We start from the raw sequence: 19,647 nt of genomic DNA on the forward strand, positions 1-19,647 counted from the left end.
ATAATTTTAAAAAGAGGCTAAACACAAAGTAGATTTCCGGACTGGACACTGACAGATAAAAGATAATAGTAGAAATCTGAATTGCATGTGCAGTTAACAGTATTGTATGACTGTTATTCTGACAAACCTGATGGTTAACTTTAGGTGCCAGTTCAACTAAGGGACACCTAGGGAGCTGGTAAGGCACTGTTTCAGGGTGTATCCAAGCATGTTTTCAGTGCGAGTTGTGTGTGAGAGGGAAAGATCTGTCTGTTTATGTGGGCAGGCACTGCTGAATTGGCTGGGGCCCAAGCAAAACAGAAAGGCAGAGGAAGGCTGAATTCTCTCTAAATAAGAAAGAAGAAAGGTTGTAAATTAATGAAACAAGAATCCAACAGGAAAAGAGTTCAGCAGAGCAAAATAAGGGGCAGAAAGGAAGTAAAACAGAACAGATAGTAATGAAATTGAAAATATACTACAGAGAACACCAACAAAGCCCAAAGCCAGTTCCTGCCCAGAGTAGTAAAGATGGGCAAACTTCTGGCAAAGATTTATCCTGGAAACCAAGCGATGCGTACAGTTCATGTTAGCGATGGAAGGAGAGTCGTAACACACAATCCAGAGAGACTGAAAATATGATCTAATGGATGTCCATAAATTTTAAAACTTTGCCAACTCTACCTAATTCCCTAGAACTTTAATGGTTTAAAAATGATTTCAGAAACTGTAAGAATCCTAAATAACTCTATCATTGTCCTGGCTGCTTCGCTTCTCATCCAGGTCCCTGCAAGTGTGCATGTGAAAGCCGCAGAAGATGGCCCAAGTCCTTGCACCGATGTGGGAGACCCAGATGAAGCTCTTGGCTCCTGCCTTCAGTCTGGCCCAGCCCTGGCCATTTGGGGGAGTGAACCAGGGGATGGAAGATCTCTGCCATTCCGCCCTTCAAGAAAATAAAATAATAGAAAAATGATGCCAGTTAAGAAAACCATACCTCATTTTAGAGTGCCTACTTTTGATATCGCCTCCAGCTCCTGACTCCAGCTTCCTGTTAATTCTGACACTGAGAGGCAGGGGTGATGGCTCAAGAAAATAGGTCCCTGCCACCCATGTGGGAGACCTGGGGATTGAGTTATTATATCCTGGCTCCTGCACTCGCTCAGCCTCAGTCATCACAGGCATTTGGGAGTAAACCAGCAGAGGAGAGAGATAGCTTTATCTCCTTTTCACTGTCTCTGTGCCTCTCAACAACAGAAAGCCATTAATCTACTTTGCCACAATAATAGGCTAAAGAAAAACCATGATCATCTTGACACAGAAAAAGCATTCAATGCATTTAATGAAATTTAACTCTTATTCATGATTAAAAACTAGCACAACAGGGAACTTAATTAACCTGATAAAGGAGTCCTAAAAACACCTTTAGAAACATGTAATTCAATTGTGAAATTTTATAGGAATGCCCTTGAAAATTCCAGAATGAGAAGAATGAAGATATGCACTTAGAGTGAGAAGAAAAAGAAATGTAAAAGGAATGTGTGGTATGAAGACTAGAGAGGAAATAGACTCTCCATTTTCAGTTGACTATATAAAGCAAAAGATCTATAGACTATGTAAATTTAGTAATATTTTTAGATATAATATTTATATGCAAAAAATCATTAGACTTTCCACACATGGGCAGAGGCTAATTTCTAAAATAGATTCCATTTAGAGTAGCAATAACAAGTCAATAAAAGATGTGTGAGACCTTCATGAGAAAACTATGTTGAAAGATACAAATAAAGAATAAGTAGAAAGACCATTTTAATGGCTAAGACCCCCCAATCATGAAGATATCAATATGCTAAAGAGTGAATTTGCTTGGAATAAAAAAAAAATCCCAGTTAGTTTTTTAAGCAATTGCACAAGTTGACTAAACATTTGTGTTTAAGAGCACAGACGCAAGAACAGCCAAGGTAACAGAGCTGGGGCACCTGCCCTTCATGTTAAGCTTTAGTAATAAACTATATAGCTAATGTTTGGAATCAGTCTAAGGATAAAAAGGTACCCAATAAAACAAGAAAAAAAAGGACCACCACAAACATCTAAATGTGCTTTTTGTTAGCATGACAAAATACCTGAGACAAGCTATCATGAAGAAAAGTTTATTTAGCTCATGGTTTTTGGAAGCCAAAAGTCCCGATGGCATAGTGTAGGTACTGTGGTGAGGGCCACTCTTTGGCTGCATCACTGCGTGGCCCAGATAGCAAGGGTGAGGACATGTGCAGGAGCAGGCAGATCACATCTTGAACCAGGAACAGAGAGAGCTGGATGGGGCCAGGTTTGTTCCTTTATAACAGCTCTCTCAAGAGAACTCACAGGATGCACAAGTACCTTGGCGGCAGGCCTCCAAGGATCTAAGGACCCCCTGTCAAGGTCCCATCTTTTAAAGGCTCCACTTCCCATGGTAGTGCTACCTTGGGGACCACAACCCTGATCCCACAGACCTTTGAGGATGCATACGGTTAAACCATAACCAACCCACAGCACCCACACACATGGAAATTTGACATATGACAAGAGGTGACACCATGGATCAATGAGGTAGAAGACAGAGAATGGTGCCAGGATGGTCACCCAATGGAGTAAAGTGAAACTGTATTCCTACCTCAAATAAAATACATACACAAAAGAATCAACTCCAGATCAGATGGGTTAAGTTTTAATGGCAAAATTTTGAAAAGATTAGAAAAGCTAAGAGAATGTTTTTATAATCCTGAGTTAGGAAGACTTTTTTGTGAACAAGATCCAAAAAGTATCAACTACTTCATAATAAATAAATATAATAAACTCAGCTACATTGAAGTTCAAAGACAATCTTTAACAGAAAATACACTGAAAAGTGACAAGGCATGCCTAAAACTGAAGGTATTTGTAATACATGCTTAAGCAAGAACTAGTATCCAAAAGATCTTGTAATTCCACAAGACAAGAATAATAATAATAATAATAATGTAAGAAAATAAGAAAGAAAAAAAAAGGTAAACAAGCATGCCTCATAAAAGGAAAACCAAGGAGTTCATAAACATGAAAAGATGCTTCATTAATAATCAAGGAAATCCAATTTAAGACCAGAGTGATACACTACTCTATACCAACTTGATAGGCAAACAAATGAAGTCTGCATAATTCCAAATGTAGGCAAGCATGTGGTTCAACATGGAACAATTTTTTTTTTTAAGAGTTGAAAGGCAGAGTTATAGACAGAGAGAGGGAGAGACAGAAATCTTTCATCCACTGGTTCACTCCCCAAATGGCTGCAACAGCTGGAGCTGGGCCGATCCAAAGCCTGGAGCTAGGAGTTTCCTCCAGGTCTCCCCACATGGGTCCAGGGGCCAAAGCACTTGAGCCATCTTTCTACTGCTTTCTCAGGGCATCAGCAGGGAGCTGGATCAGAAATACAGTAGCCAGGACTTAAACTGGTGCCTATATGGGATGCCGGCACTGCAGGTAGATGCTTAACCTACTATGCCTCAGCACTGGCCCCAACAGAACAATTTTATTTACTTATTTTTAAATTCTTACTTATCTTCACTTTATTTGAAAGGCAGATATATATAGATATATCGATATCTATCGGTGTATATATCTATATCTATATCTATATCTATATCTATATCTATATCTATATCTATATCTATATCTAGAGAGAAATGATCTCCCATCCACTGTTTCACTCCTCAAATGCCTGCAAGTGTCATGGCTGGGCCAGGCAGTTGCCAGGATTCCAGAACTCCAGCTGAGTCTCCTTCATGGGTGGCAGGGACCAATGCACTTGAGCCATTATCTGTTGCCTCCAAGGTTGCATGTTAGTTGGAAGCTAGAAGTGAAAGCACAGCCAGGACTTGAACCCAGGTACTCTGACATGGGATGGGAGTGTATCAACAGCATCTTAACTGCTGGGTCATATGCCTGCCCCAGAACGATTTTATTTTTTCTTGGCAAGAGAGTAAGTTAATATGCTTCAGAAAACAATTTGCCACTAACCTGCAAAGTTGAATAAAAGCCTGTGAGACCTAACATGTCCACAGCAAGGTGCATACCCACAGCAATGTCTATTTCAACTTAGTGGAATGTCACCCAAATTTTAAAAACAAGAGCAAGGGAAGAATAGTAATAAGAGTTAGTACTACTTCATGAAAACATATATTCCAATTACAGAAGTGCAAATGCATCAAGTTACTAGAAGTGTTTCCGCTTCCCCCATGAATGACCTAAACAAAACCAAATGTTCATGAAAAGAAAACTGATTGTTCTCATTACTCATGTTACAGAAATCAGAATATAAAAAGTAGACTTGGTTTTTACCACATACCAACTGTAAACTTGCCATAGCATTTGCATAGTAAAACATTAATCTAAATGATCCTAAATGGCAACAGCCTTATTAATTGTCAGATATTTTATACTAGTTATCTATTAAAGGGAAATGAGTAAAATAAATCTATTTATATACAACAGACTGAAAAATACTATTACTAAGATCTCACTCCCCAGCTCTATGATTTTAGTAACCATTCAATGCCTTTTCAAAGACGAGAAAATCCGATGCAGTTTGTGGATGTGTTGTTGACTGTTAGTCACATTATCTAATCAGCAGCTGTCTGAATTGAAGTCTCAAGAAAAAATGAAAACAAAACAAAGATGCTTCAGAATAAATGTAACTGTTTACTTGGGAACTAATCAAGTGCACAAACACAGAATATGAGAATCTGGACCAGTAGTGTCATTTGACAAAGGTCTGGGATTTTAGTTTACCACCAGCCAACTGTGTCTGTCTGCAGCAGGTGTTTAGCCTACTGGTTATGATGCCAGTGTCCCACATACAAGTACAAGCCAGGATTGATTCCTGGCTCAAGAAGATGACTCCAGCTTCATGCTAACATAGACCCTATGGGGAAGATGGTGATGGCTCAAATAACTGGGCTCCTGCCACCCATGTAGGAGTCCCAGATGTTCTTAGCTCCTGGCTTCGGCCTGGCACAGTTCTAGCTCTTATTAGTATTCTAGGAGAAAAACAGTGTATGGGAAGTCTGTATCTGTTTGTCTTTCTCTGCCTCTTAAAAAAAAAAAAAAATCAAAACCCAAAAAAGCAAAACAAACAAAACTGTGCCAGGTTGAAGAAGTTAAGATTAGTGCCTTGGGGCTGGTGCCATGGCTCATCGGGTTAACGCCCTGGCCTGAAGCACCGGCATCCCATATGGGCTCCGGTTCTAGTCCCGGCTGCTTCTCTTCCAATCCATCTCTCTGCTATGGCCTGGGAAAGCAGTAGAAGATGGCCCAAGTCCTTGGGCCCCTGCATGCACATGGAAGACCCGGAAGAAGCTCCTGGCTCCTGGCTTTGGATTGGTGCAGCTCCGGCCATTGCGGCCAATTGGGGAGTGAACCATCAGATGGAAGACCTCTCTCTCTCTCTGCCTCTCCTCTCTCTGTGTAACTCTGACTTTCAAATAAATAAATAAATCTTTAAAAAAAATTAGTGCCTCATCTCAGGTTCTGTATCAATGGAAGAGTCCTTATCAAATCAAACTGTCACTATCATATTATCATCATCAACAATACTTACCAATGGCAGTCTCTCATCTCTCTCAGCTTACACCCTTGCCCATTTCCTAGTCAGTCTACACAGAACACAGTAATCTCCGAAAATGAAATCTGGACACCAGTTCTCTGCGTGACAACCTATAATGGCTTCTCAAGTGACAAAGACTCTCTTTCACTGACCATACTTACAGGTAAGTCCTTCTCAGTCCTCTTTGACAGGGCTTCATCCTTGGGCACTGTCCTTGCCCTAAGTCAGCTTAACCAAAGAATCCTGTTAAGTCACTGCCCCACCCCTTGATATCTGATCAAGTTCCTCATACCTTTGATGGTCTAAACCCTTGGCCTGCCTGTAGCAAGAATCCTGTTAGTTCAGTCAAGAATCCTGTTAGATCCTTCCACTCTTGATGTGTTCTATTAGTAACTTTGCATCCACTGACACCTTCAATCTGCTCCTTAGCTATAAACATCAATTTGTCCTTGTTGTATTCAAAGTTTAGCACAATCTCTCTTCCCTGTTCACCAATCTACATTAGTTTTTCCTTATTATCCTTTTTCATGGCCTCCTATTCTTTTGCCTTAAACAGATAACCATGTATTTGTCTTCATCTAATTCCTAATCAAACTGTAAATTCTTTGAAGTCTAAACTGTTTCGTGTATTAAGATACAGCTACATAATGCCACATACACTAGATACTCAATACATATCTGCCAAAAGAACATATTAGAAACTTACTATTGTAAAAAGCCAGGTAGCTCCCTGTACCTTTCAGTATGTAAGAGGCAGAATCTGGCAAGATGTTGTACAAATAGTTCCGTGCTGCATGGGAAGCAATGCAGCCATCTTTAAGTTGTACATCTATACTGACTGCCATGCCTCCACATCATTCTATTAACCTTGGCTAAACACTTCCACCTAATTACCTGTCTGTCTATGGTCAAGTCTTATTGATTCTTTGGTTGCATTCTCTTACTGTTTTTCTTTCTATTCTACTCTCATCCCTCCTTTATCTCAAAAATGGACTATTTCAATCTCCTTTTTCTCCGTCTCTGGAATCCTCTTCCCACTAATGCATCTTTTATAGTATTGCAAATCGATCTTTCTAAAACACTGTTTCAAATGTCTGCTTTCTGAAAAGCACCCAATGTTTCACTTGTAAAATAATAAGTGCAATCTTAAATGCAACTTACTTTTCAAAATGAAATTTGTAGAAGATACGTAAACTTTTCTTCTACCGTCCTATACAAACATATACGATATATATTGTATGCTATTAGAATAAACATTGCTATTTTGTTCCTATTGTGTATTCTATGCTGCTTCCCCTCCTGGACTATCTTTCAAGTCTTTTCTTTCTTTCTTCTCTCTCTCTCTCTCACTCTTTCTGTCTTTTCTCTCCCTCTCCCCCTTCTTTCCTTCCTTCCTTCTCTCCTTTCTTCCCCTTCCTCCCTCCCTTCTTTCTTTTCTTAATTTACTTATCTGAGAGAGGGAGAGACAGAGAGAGAGAGATGGCCAGTGGGAGGGAGGGTAGGGAGAAAGAGGTACACATGAGCACTCCCACTCATAGGTTCATCCCCAAAATGCCCCTAAAGGCTAGGATTAGGTCAGACCAAAGCAGAGAGTCTGGGACGCAATCCAGGTCTCCCACATGAGTGGCAGGAACCCAATAGTTTGAGTCATTCTTGCTGCCTCCCACGGTCTGCGTCAATAGAAACTAGAGTCAGGAGCCAGAGCCAAATATTGTATACAGCTACTCAGATATGGGTTGTGGGCATCCTGCCAAACACCTACCCCCATCAAGTCTTTTAACCAGCTATGTGATATGGCATAAAATCCATAGACATTGATTCTTAATTGCAAGGGGATTTAAAAAAATATTTATAATTTATTTTATTTGAGAGAGAGCAATCTTCTTTTTGTTGGTTCACCCCCAAAATGTCTGCAATAGCTAGGGCTTGGCCATGGTAAGCCAGGAGCCAGGAACTCATTGTGGGTCCCCCATGTGGGTGATAGGAGCCCAAGTACTTATGCAATCACCTACTGATGGCACACCAGGGTGTGCATTAGCAGGAAGAGCGAGGACTCAATTCCAGGCACTCTGATATGGCATGTAGGTGACCCAAGTGGCTTCTTTTTTTTTTCGTAAAGATTTATTTATTTGAAAAAAATTACAGAGAAAGAGGGAGAGACAGAGATAGAGAGATCTTCCATCTGCTGGTTCACTCCCTAAATGGCTGCAACAGCCAGGGCTGGGCCAGGCCAAAGCCAGGAGCCAGGAGCATCATCCAGGTCCCCAACATGCCCAAGCACTTGGGCCATCTTCCGCTGCCTTCCGGGTACACTAGCAGGAAGCTGGAGAGGAAGGGGAACAGCCGGGACTTGAACCAGCGCCCATATGGGATACCGGCACTGCAGATGGGCCCAACCTGCCATAGCACAGGCCTCCCTAAGTGGCATCTTAACCACTACATCAAATGCCTATCCCAAAAGGATGTTGATTAAGTGATTTCTAAAGTTTTTCCCTACAGTATTTTATTTAACTTTTCTGTTTGGGATGAATAAGCTAACAACTAGATAGATTACAAAAATGTGTCTTGTTAGCTTTCAAACTTGACTATGAATTACATCAGGGAAGGGCATTCTGTCTTAGACATTTTGCCTTGCTCACATTACTTACCATACTGATCTGCTAAGAGTTGATACTTAAAAACTCCACTGAATTTGAATTACAATAGAAAAGTATTAAAACCAAAAATACTTACTCTCCCATTGCCCATGGTGGACAGCAACATAAAGGAGGGAAATGTTTCTGCTGATCTTTGGCTTCAAGGATTAATACCAGATTTGGATATCGGTTAGTTAGATAATTGGTAAGGAATCCCATAAAGTTGTAAATGACATAAGCTTCATAGCATTCTCTGCAGGTATCCACATATATTGCAATGCTGGGGTATTTCAAAGCTACCCACTATGAAAAAGCACAGATGTTAAAGATAGTTGTAGCTAAAGATAAAATGAGTTATAATTCCATTTCATGGTACTCAAAAATAAGCTGATTTTAAAGTCTGAGACGTCTTGTCACATACTTACATCAAACTCTCTAAAATTCATCATTATGATGGCTACTAGACAACGTGTGAAATGAAGTTTTAAAAGCCCTAAACATCTAGGATATGGGTTAAAAAAAATAGTAGGGATAAAGAATGAATATCAAGAGCTAAATTACATGAATTCTTACACATAATCTGAAATTTTTCTTAATTTGGTTACAGAAAATGTTGCTTCAGTTATTTCCTTTAAATAAATTAGTGTAGCATAATATCATAATTACATGTTTATTTACTGGAGAATGTTTTATTAGTTTGTCCAAATACAAAGGAGGATAATTGACAGCTGACCTGTGGTTTCAGCCAACTGTGTACTCAAATTATCTGAGAAGAAAAGGATGCGTCTGTACTAAACATCTACTGCCTGGTTTTTTCTTGTCATATTCCCTTAGCAATACAATGTATAACAACTATTTCACATTCACTGATGCATTCACATTGCATCAGGCATTATAAGAAATCTAGACATGATTTAAAATATAGGGGAGAATCTGTGTAGGTTACATGCAAACACTATGCCATTTTATAAAAGGGACCTGAGAATCCTTGGGTTTTGTGTCCACTGGGGGTACTGGAACAAGTCTTCTTTTGGATGCTGAGGCATGAATCTAATTTAAAATATTCTTGAAACAGCCACTAATCTGAGAGCTTAAGAGATTAAGCAAAGAACATAAAAATAGAATTTATAAAATTTAAAGTATTTGCATTTTTTCTTTTCTATTCTCATACTTTATCTTATCAATACTGACAGCAAGTGAACTTTTCTTATAATCTGACTCCTTACTGAATAAACCTACTTGCATATCCTTAAATCTTCTGTAAGCATAGTTAACACCATCAAAAAGTTCTAAATTAATGTAACAAAGTGAAACATACTTACGCTATCTAAACTGTATATGGGTACCATCCAAAGAATCCTATTTGGAAAGCAAAATGTAAATATTAAAAATTTTGCCATATTTACAAAATAAACCAATACAAAACTAGTAGAATACAAACATATTAAGATTTACCTTATGATTGGTTTCTGTAGTTCAGGTTGTGTATAATGCACTAAGTGTTGCAATATCACCCAAAGGGATATGGGTATAGTCAACAGCAAAAAGATTCCAGCAATAAACCAAGCCTTGGTGTGTATTCCAACCTTAAGAAACAAAAGGACACATCAGTGTAAATTCTGATATTAAAACTAAAAACATAAATAAAATACTTTTATATCATATTTTCATTTATTTGATTACTAATGAGAAATACTGTTTTCCAAATTATTATTTTATTTCTTCTTCAAAATAAATAGCCTATTTGTGTTTCTGTGGACAAGAGGGACACATTATTCCTCATGAGCATTGTTCCTCAAGCTTTTCTAACAGCTTTTCATTTATTAAAAATATTAATACCATGTCATTTCTCCATTTGCTATTTGTTTTTTATATTTCATTATTGCTTTTGTAGATGTACAGAAGTTTTAAAATTTTCTGCAAGTCCCATATAAAAAATCTTTTTATGGTTTAATCATTTACTTTTCTTCATAAAAAGTTAAAAATCTGGGGCTGACGCTGTGCTATAGTGGGTAAAGTTGCTTCCTGAGATGTGAGATACCATAAGGGTGCTGGCTGGTGTCCTAGCTGCCCTACTTCTGGTCCAGCTCCCTGCTAATGGCCTGGGAAAAGTAGCTGAGGATGGTCCAGATGTTTGGGCCCCTGCCAACCAGGGGAGACCAGGATGAAGCTCCTGCCTCCTGGCTCCTGCCTCCTGGCTTTGGCCTGGCCCAGCACTGGCCATTGTGGCCAGTAGATGGAAGATTGCTCACTGTCTCTCCCTCTCTTGTTGTAACTCTGAATTTCAAAACAGACTCTTAAAAAACTTAAAAATCGACCTAAATTTATTGTTAAACATTTTAGATAAATACTTTCATATATGAAAATAACAATGAACTTTTATTGTATACTATTTGCCTAATACTTGGCTAATATATTTATATGCATCCTTTAAAAAAAAGATTTATTTATTTATTTGAAAGGTAGAGTTGGAGCTGGCACTGTGATGCAGGTTAACGCTCTGGCCTGAGGCGCCAGCATCTCATATGGGCGCCGGTTCGAGACCCGGCTGCTCCTCTTCTGATCCAGCTCTTGGGCCCCTGCATCTGTGTGGGAGACCCGGAAGAAGCTCCTGGCTCCTGGCTTCAGATTGGCACAGCTCCAGCCATTGCGGCCAATTGGGGAGTGAACCAGCAGATGGAAGACCTTTCTCTCTCTCTTTCTAACTCTGACTTTCAAACAAATAAATAAAATGAAAGGTAGAGTGACACACAGGGAGGGAAAGATGCACAAAGAGATCTTCCATCTGCTGGTTCACTCCCCAAATGGCTGCAATGGCAGGGGCTGGGCCAGGTTGAAGCCAAGAGCCTGGAACTCCATCTGAGTCTCCCAAGTGGGTGGCAAGGGGCCTAAGGACTTGGGCCATCTTCTGCTGCTTTCCCAGGCACATTAGCAGGAAGCTGGATCAGAAACAGAGCAACCAGGAATTGAACTGGTATTCTGAAATGGGGTGCCAGTTCAAGAGGCAACTTAGGCTGCTGTGCTACAATGCTGATCTCTATGTAGTTTCTTTAAAAGGAGTTTTAAAACCTATTTTAATTTGAGAGATAGAGAGATGGAAAGAGACAGCTAAAGCTCCAATACCATGGTTCACTCCCCAAAATGTCCATAAGAGCTAGGGCTGGGCTGGAAGAAGGCCAAGAGCCAGGAAATCAATCCAGGTCTCCCACATGGGTGGCAGGGACCTGACATTTTGAGCCCTCACCCACTGTCTCCCAGGGTCAGCATTAGCAGGAAAACTGGAACTGGGAGTGGAGCTAGGACTTAAACCCAGGTGCTCCAATATTGGTGTTTTAACCTTTAGGCCAAATGTAGACCCCATGCATTATCTCTTTTAACCTTCCCAATGGTTAAGTTCTGTCTCACTATTGTCCAAACAAACTGTTAATATGCTACCCCTGTTATATACAATAGTATCAATTCAGGATAGTATTGTTTCAAAAAAAATCTACTTTCTTAGGTCAGTATTTGATCAATATTTTATCCTTTAGAAACTCAATTTCTAAAAATATACTTATCTTAAAGTAGCACTGATAAGCTTTCTGGTAAAACAACTTTAATCTGAACCTGTGTTCTATTTGGAAAGCCCTAGAGAATACTTTGCCATAACTGTTGCTTCCCAGGTCTGCATTAGCAGGAAGCTGGAATAATGAGCCAGAGGCAGGTACTGAATCCAAGCAGTCTGACAGGGTGGGAAGTGAGCATCACACCACTAACTTATGATCCCGTCTTCAATCTTTCTCTTCTTAAAAAGGGAAAGAGTATTTATTTTTGGTACCTGAGTGGTTTGAGCAGTTAACAAAATAGACTTGAAGCCTACAACTCTTCATTTCACTGTTTTAACATGACACCCCCTGTCCAATAGGGGCCAGATATTAAAGAGGTAGAAAATAAAAATATGGAGAAGAAATGTATTTTTATGTCAATAAATTTCCACATTTAATATACAGAAGCCTGAAAAGCAAACATGTAAATATTGTAAAAAGGCTTCCTGCTTTGCTCATTTTCATTTAAAACTTACTCAGTGATGATCAAAGGAAATATTAACATAAGCATACATTGCAGAGTTTCTCTTCTGTTTTTATTTGACAGAGTTAGACAGTGAGACAGAGAGAGACAGAAAGGTCTTCCTTTTTCCATTGGTTCACCCCCCCAATGGCTGCTACGGCCGATCCGAAGCCAGGAGCCAGGTGTTTCCTCCTGGTCTCCCGTGTGGGCGCAGGGCCCAAGCACTTGGGCCATCCTCCACTGCCTTTCCAGCCCACAGCAGAGAGCTGGACTGGAAAGGAGCAACTGGGACAGAACCCAGCGCCCCAACCAGGACTAGAACCTGGGGTGCTGGTGCCGCAGGTGGAGGATTAGCCAAGTGAGCTGCGCCATCCAGAGTTTCTCTTTTATAAAGTTATCATCAGCAGAGTCCTGCCAAATACTTTTAATGTCTCCATTTACTTTTATGATTGTTGTAGTGCCAAAAAGTAGAATGTGGTTGTAGCATCAGAGAAACATTATGTGTGTGTGACTAGTGAAGGCCAAGTATAATCACAGTGTGCTGTAAGGAAGAAAGTGCTTTCTCAAGCAGTCATAAAACAAGTGCCTCTGGGTAACTGAGTCATTTCAGTATAGTCATGCCAATTTAAGAAAAATTGTGCATAATGCAGCATCATTTTTACATTGCAAATGGCAATTTAGTTTTAGAAAAACATCATCGGCCCACACTAACATTAATTTGAATTACTGCTTTATAGCTATTTTGACTTTTAAACTATATAGAAAGCTGTATGCATAAGAAATTTAAGCTACTTTAATTGTGTTCATATTTAAGTAATAATAGGAAAAGTCACTACCAGGTATCTGTAGAAATGAACTCTTCTCTTTAAATAATTTATCTAAACTTGAGACACACTTCTATAGAGACACCATTAACATAATACTTAAACTTATCAGCCATGCAGTGGGGGTTTTTTTTGGCTCAAAAAAATTAGAAGGACGAGCTATGCAGTGTTTTTCTAACATAATGTGAGGAAGGAAGAGGACAAAGAAATACTAAAGACAAGTGTCTAGGAGCAAGTTAGCTCACCCTCAGCCAGCACTTCAGACGAGAGTACAGAAGAATAGGAGAGTGCTTTCAAGGCCCAGGCCTCCAGAGGCACAGAGAACAGAACTGATAGACAATAGCAGTACAGAGAAGCACGTGGCCAAGTGTGCACTTGGCTTGCCTTGGGTCAACCTCACATACTCAGCCCCATGAAAGAGCAAGAGAAGTCGTTTCCATAGCGCAGGCGGTCATCCTGCTGTTTCAGTACATGAGTGTACTCGGATGCTGCACCTCTGGCATGGGATGAGGTGAATGAACCTCCTGTTTTCTGTAGTCTCTTTCCTAGGAACTTCTCCTAGTGAACACTGTGACTCTAGAGTTTAAAAAAAAAGACAGGCATTTCTTATATAAAATGCCCCTAAGCATAACCTATTGCTCAAGCAGACACATGTAATTTTGTCTCAAGTGTTAAGAACCCAGCCGGTGCCGCGGCTCACTAGGCTAATCCTCCACCTTGCAGCGCCAGCACACCGGGTTCTAGTCCCGGTCGGGGTGCCAGATTCTGTCCCAGGGGCCCCTCTTCCAGGCCAGCTCTCTGCTGTGGCCAGGGAGTGCAGTGGAGGATGGCCCAAGTGCTTGGGCCCTGCACCCCATGGGAGACCAGGAGAAGTACCTGGCTCCTGCCATCGGATCAGCGCGGTGCGCCGGCCGCAGCGCACCGGCCATTGGAGGGTGAACCAATGGCAAAGGAAGACCTTTCTCTCTGTCTCTCTCTCTCTCTCTCAATGTCCACTCTGCCTGTCAAAAAAAAAAAAAAAAAAAGAAAGAAAGAACTAAAGAACTAATACAGCCTAAACTGTTACTGCACCAGGAAAAGAATTGCTGCCACAATACAATACTGATGATGCTATTTTAAAAAAAAACACAGTGGTATAGTGGATAAAGCTGCCGTCTGTGACAGTGCTGGTTCATGTCCTAGATGTTCCACTTTTGATCCAGCACCCAGCTAATGGCCTGATAAGATCAGCGGAAGACGACCTGACACCCGTGTGGGAGACCTGGATGAAACTCCTGGCTCCAGTTGGCCCAGCGCTGGCTGTTGTGGCCATCTGGGGAGTGAACCAGTGGATGGAAGATCTCTTTCTCCTTCTCTAACTCTGCCTTTCAAATAAAATAAATCTTTAAAAAAAAATTGTGGTAATTAGGGCTTCTTGAGCACCTACTATGTGCTGGGCACAGTGTTAAGGATGTTAAATACATAAGCTCATTTGGTAAATAAGATAAGAACAATAGGATATTGTATATGAAGCCCTTAGGACAATGTCACTATGGCCACTTATCTCTGCCTCAGTTCTGCATCTGTAAAATGAGGATACTTCCTATGCTTCAGGGTTTTAAAGATGATGAAATAAAAATTATAGCTAAATTTTGAGGACATGCTCTAGTTAGTGTCTCTGATCTTAAAAACAAAAGGAAAACAAGTCCTTCCTTAATTTCACACTCCTCTCCATCTACTGTGCATTCATTTCTCAGAGTCAAAATTCCTGCAACCAAAATGAACAACAAACTCAAATTCCTATTCTGATTGCAGTTTTCCACCTCACATTCAGTCTTCAACTCCACTGAAACCATTACTAAGATGACAAGGACTTTCCTATCTTGTGAAAACCAAGGGACACTGCAGTAGCACTGGACACTGGTCACCATGGCCTCCTTGAATCATTTTCTTGGCACTCTGCTTTCCCATTGGCTGCTGCTTCACCTAAGTTCCTACTCCTCGACTTAAGCTCTAAAGACTGGTGCTGGGCTCTTGGCCATTATATTTCTTTATAATCTCAGCCATCCTAATGGCTTTACTACCACCTACGTTCTGACCACTCTGCCATGGGTAGAACAGTTCTTAGGTTGAAACATAGGGCCTTTACCAGGTCATGAAGGTTAAATGAAATCATAAAGGAGAAGCCCTTATCTGACAGGGCACAGGGCTGGTACCTCATAAGATGAAGAGGCACCAGAGAGGGCACTCTAACAGGTGAGGCTACAGCCAAGATTTGGCCACTGCAACCCAACAGAACTGCTGTCTCCAGACATCACCCCGACTTGTACCTCTATCTTGGATCCCAAAACATTTTTCAGAACTCTGAAGGGAAAAAAATAATGTTAAGTCTCTCCATCCCCAGAATGGTAGTGTGAGCAGACTAAGACAAACTCCCACATTTGTATCTGCAGCTCAAACCTTTCTGAGTGCTGGACTTGCATATCCAACTGCATATCTGACATGCAAATCTGAAGGTCTCTCGTTACACCAAATGTCCATACAGAACTAAATTTTCTCAAACCTGTCCCCAGTCCTCTACTTTCCATCTTGGTCTGAAACCAAAGACCTCAGAATTACATTTGATTTCTCCTTTTGTCTTACTGCCTCTCCTCCCCAGGCTAATTACTGCCTAGTCCTGTTTGTTCAGTTTTCCATCTCTACTCCTGGGATCCCTAGCTGGGCCATAAATCACTGTAGCCCAGCCACCCACTACTTCTCAACTACCATAAAGAGCTAACTTCTCTTTACTTCCACTTAATTTTCCACAGCTGGTAGAGTGGTCTTTTGAAATTGTGCAATAAAACTGACATGCCTGTTAATTTCTCAGATTTTTTTCTAGTTTCCTCAACACTGCTTAAAACATTTTTATTTTATCGGTTTGTTTTTGTTGTTTGATCTGCCTCTTCCACCATGTTTAAGAGTCTCATAAGATAATACCGTGCACAAAACCTGATCATCACTGGGACTCAAGTCATTTGGGCAGAGGGAGGGGAAGAGAAAACTAAGTGAAATTTTATTGTGGTAGATACTGTCAAAGTCCTACAAAAACAAAGCAGGGAAGTCGGAGAGGGGAGGCTTGCAATTTTCAGTAGGGCAGTCAGGTATCATCTGAGCAAAGCACTGAAGGGCACAAAGGTTCTAAGGAGGGAGCAGGCCCAGCTTGTTTAAGGAAAGCCAGTGTGGTGAAAACCCAAGACTTGAACAGAGAAAGTCAGAAGAGGATCAGGTGGAAGTGATGGCAGAACATACTGGACCTTGATGGCCGCTGTTTGGAATACTGGCTCTTATTCTGGGACTAGTCAAGACCGCAAAAGGCACATACAACGTGACCTGTGTTTGAACTGGATTTTCTAGCTGGTGTGTTGAGAAGACTCCGGGGCAATACGTGTTGAGAACTTGGCTCAGGGTGTTAGCAGTGGAGACTGCAGATTAAAATTTCCCCTAAAAGTTAGTAGCTCTTAAAACTACAGTTGCAGCTAGCAACTAGGAGAATTCTTTAACCAGGATATTATATATAGCAATAAGCTTAAAAGTAGTCTCTGTACCATACTCTATGCAAGAAACCCCATCTGTATTAAGATGTTAATACATGAATTTTGATAAAGTATGGAAATAATCTACATATTTGTTAAGATATGAGAAATACTCAATGTAGCAGAATAGCTATATGGACTACACAGTATGGGAGTCAACAACAACCAAAATCAGTGAATATACAGAACCCAAATGTATATTAAATATTTTGCTTAACTATGTAAAACATTTCTATACTAAAAAAAGCAGCTATAACTATGGTCTTGTCATAGCACTTGAAAAATGAGTGTTTCTCACTAAAAGTACTTTTTGATTTTTATTAACTCAAAATTAAAGCTCATTATACAATTTTTATAGAGTCTGCGTCTTAGTTAAACATTTACCTTGGGATCTTCCAGCTTGTAATACCTTACTGATGTCACAATAACAATATGACATCAAAAAATATACAAGGGACTTTTTGCAAAACCTTTGTTGGTTAAGAGTTAATATTCAAAGTAAAACAGCAAAGTTAATCCAACAAGAATCCCTTAATTCAGGAAGCTAATTAAAAGCTAGAAATAGTCAATACTTGGTTCTCAAAGTAGTTTGTAAGTCCAATATCTGACCAAGTCGGATTTCAGGAATAAACCATACATTCATGAAACTGATGAATATTTGCATAACTACTTTTCCACACAGCTTTGTTAATACATTTCCTTGCCTTTGTCCCACCTCTACCTGTAGCATGCTTTTAAGAACCCTGAACTCGATCAGTATGATTTAAATAAGTGAAAGGAGAAAACCTACACGAATGGATCGTTTCTTGATGCTTTGTATCCTTGAAATAAATGGCTTAAAATTAAAATAAAATTAAAAAAAAAAAAAAAAAGGAAAAAGCCACAGATAGGTTTATGTCCTGAGACCCGGCTCATTCACATGAGAAGGCTCGCAAGATACCAAGTCTGGGTATCTGGGTACAAATGGATGGCTGTCTCCTTTCCAACCTTACATAGGTAGAAGGGTAGAGGTCAATGGTGCCGGCCCCTCTTACCTCCAGTTTCTGTAATTCCCACACGCACAGGGGAACTGCAACCACTATGGACACCAGGTAGATGACCACAGCTAAAGGTCGAATCCACTGCCTCCAGTTACTCCAGGTGCAAGTGCAAGGCATGTTTTCGCATAAATCAGCTCCGAGTAGCAAGGGAAAAGAGCCCGAAGACAGTTGTAACGGGGAGCCCTGCTCTCTGGCTGTTTTCTCAACTCGCACACTACGGAGAAAGAACTGCCACGCGACTTCAGCAACAGCTCGAGCCGCCTCCTTGGCCGGGGCTGTGCTTTCTGCTGCTAGCGCTGCGGCCACTCAGGGTGCAACCAGGGAGCAGTGCGGGCAGCATCCTTTCTCCCCTAACCCGCATCTACCCGGTTCTATCTAGCGCGGTGGGATCCCCGGCAGAGAGAGCAGCTGCTCTCATCTGGGGATCGCCCCGAGCTCCGCCTGCACCATGGTCTTGGAGAGCGGCACGATCAAGTTCGTTCTTGGGGACCCGGCACACTCCCCTTCTGCCCTGCAGCTGACTGCGCGCTAGCTCTTTTCTTGGGGGTTCGTGCTTCCTCCCTCCCGCTCTCGCAGGCTTCTCTTCGCCCGGTGAGGTTGGTAGATAAGGGCCCCGATTTTCCTCACTGCCTCAAACCGGACATCCTCTACGGCAGAACACAAGGCCAAACCCGGGCTTTCGGCTCTCTTCCGCTTCCGCCCTTGCTGTCTGAAGCAGGTGATTCGTCGTCAGTGTCCAGCTGGGACCGCCCTATCCGGCTCGTTTTACACTCCCTAATTGGTCACTTGCGCTGGGGGGCGTGGCCATAGGATTGCGTACTGAGGTGAGAAGAAAGGTGATGAGAGCTGAATGAAAGTTGTGCGCATCATGGCTGTGTGGGGAGCAGCCCCTCGGGGATTCACAAGCTGAGTTGTTTGGGAGCGCTTGAGAAACGCCGTTTATATTCTGCTGACCTTATGCCAGCTCAGAGCCTGGGTAAGGGGCAGTTTTAGATTTCACCTGGGAGAGAGAAGGCGGTTTTTCGCAGAAAGCGCTCTTCTCTCTAGGGGAGGATACGAAAGGCAACTGGAATGATAGAAGAGTGGAAAACCTCCGCCCACTTTTCTATCAGTGGCCAGAATTCAGGGATGGGCCACTTAGTTATTTCTGGATCCTGCAGAAGGATCCTTCTAAAGATAGCTCAATTGTAGAAGCAATTTCAAACACAGAATGTCCTTTCCACATTTAGAACTTGTGTTAAAAACCTGCACTCATTTGAGTATCAAAAGATTGGCAATACAACTGACAAATTTCATGTACTCATAGCTGTTAACTCTATAAGTTCACAGAGCAAACAGACAACAAATGGAGTTTTAAAACCTTTATAAAGCAATAGAGCAAACAGCCTGGTTCTCAGATATGTAAGATAAGATGTAAGACTGTGTCTTGAGGCACAGAACTGCCCTGAGTTCTTTACCTGCCTCATATCAGTTGATTTGCATAAGAATCCTGAGCGGTAGGCAGTTTTCGTTTTACAGATTGAGAAAACCCGTTTCCAGTGGTTCAGTGCTTTATCCCAAGTCACTGAGCTGGTAAAAGGTAGAGCTGAGATTCTAATCTTGGTCTCTGTAAACTTCAAAGGGTTTACATGTAAACATTTGACCTGTCAGCACCTGCCAGCACCTGTCATACCAGGACTTTCTGCCTAGTGACCACAAGCACAAGAAGACCTATAATACTGAGTACATCTAGTCCTGGATTCTCAAACATAACGAAATATTATGATTATCTTCCCCAGGGGCTTCTGTGCTAGCCAAAACCTGGAGCTGATTTCTGCAGCCCCTGTTCCCAACTCTGTTTTGCAACCTGGACTCTTGATTACGGACTGTTTTCTTAAATGAAAAGTAGGACTTCTGTATGTTCTTCCTAAGCTAACTTACAAAACTGAAATAATCATTTTTTTAAAAAAAAGTCCT

General features: G+C 41.1%; 1 protein-coding gene across 1 annotated transcript in view; it reads right to left on the reverse strand.

Annotated features, from left to right (window-relative positions):
- TMEM184C (transmembrane protein 184C) overlaps positions 1–18,429 on the reverse strand; it is a 28,209-nt gene extending 9,780 nt beyond the window's left edge. The window contains exons 1-4 of the mRNA XM_002716916.5: positions 17,686–18,429; positions 9,682–9,812; positions 9,549–9,585; positions 8,324–8,529 (exon numbers count right to left, since the gene is read on the reverse strand). Of these exons, the coding sequence (XP_002716962.1) occupies positions 8,324–8,529; positions 9,549–9,585; positions 9,682–9,812; positions 17,686–17,808 (497 nt within the window). The 5' untranslated portion in view covers positions 17,809–18,429. The remainder of the gene's footprint in view (positions 1–8,323; positions 8,530–9,548; positions 9,586–9,681; positions 9,813–17,685) is intronic.
- Between the last annotated feature and the right edge of the window lie 1,218 nt (positions 18,430–19,647).

Source organism: Oryctolagus cuniculus, chromosome 8 (genome assembly GCF_964237555.1).
Source record: "Oryctolagus cuniculus chromosome 8, mOryCun1.1, whole genome shotgun sequence".
Classification (NCBI taxonomy): domain Eukaryota; kingdom Metazoa; phylum Chordata; class Mammalia; order Lagomorpha; family Leporidae; genus Oryctolagus; species Oryctolagus cuniculus.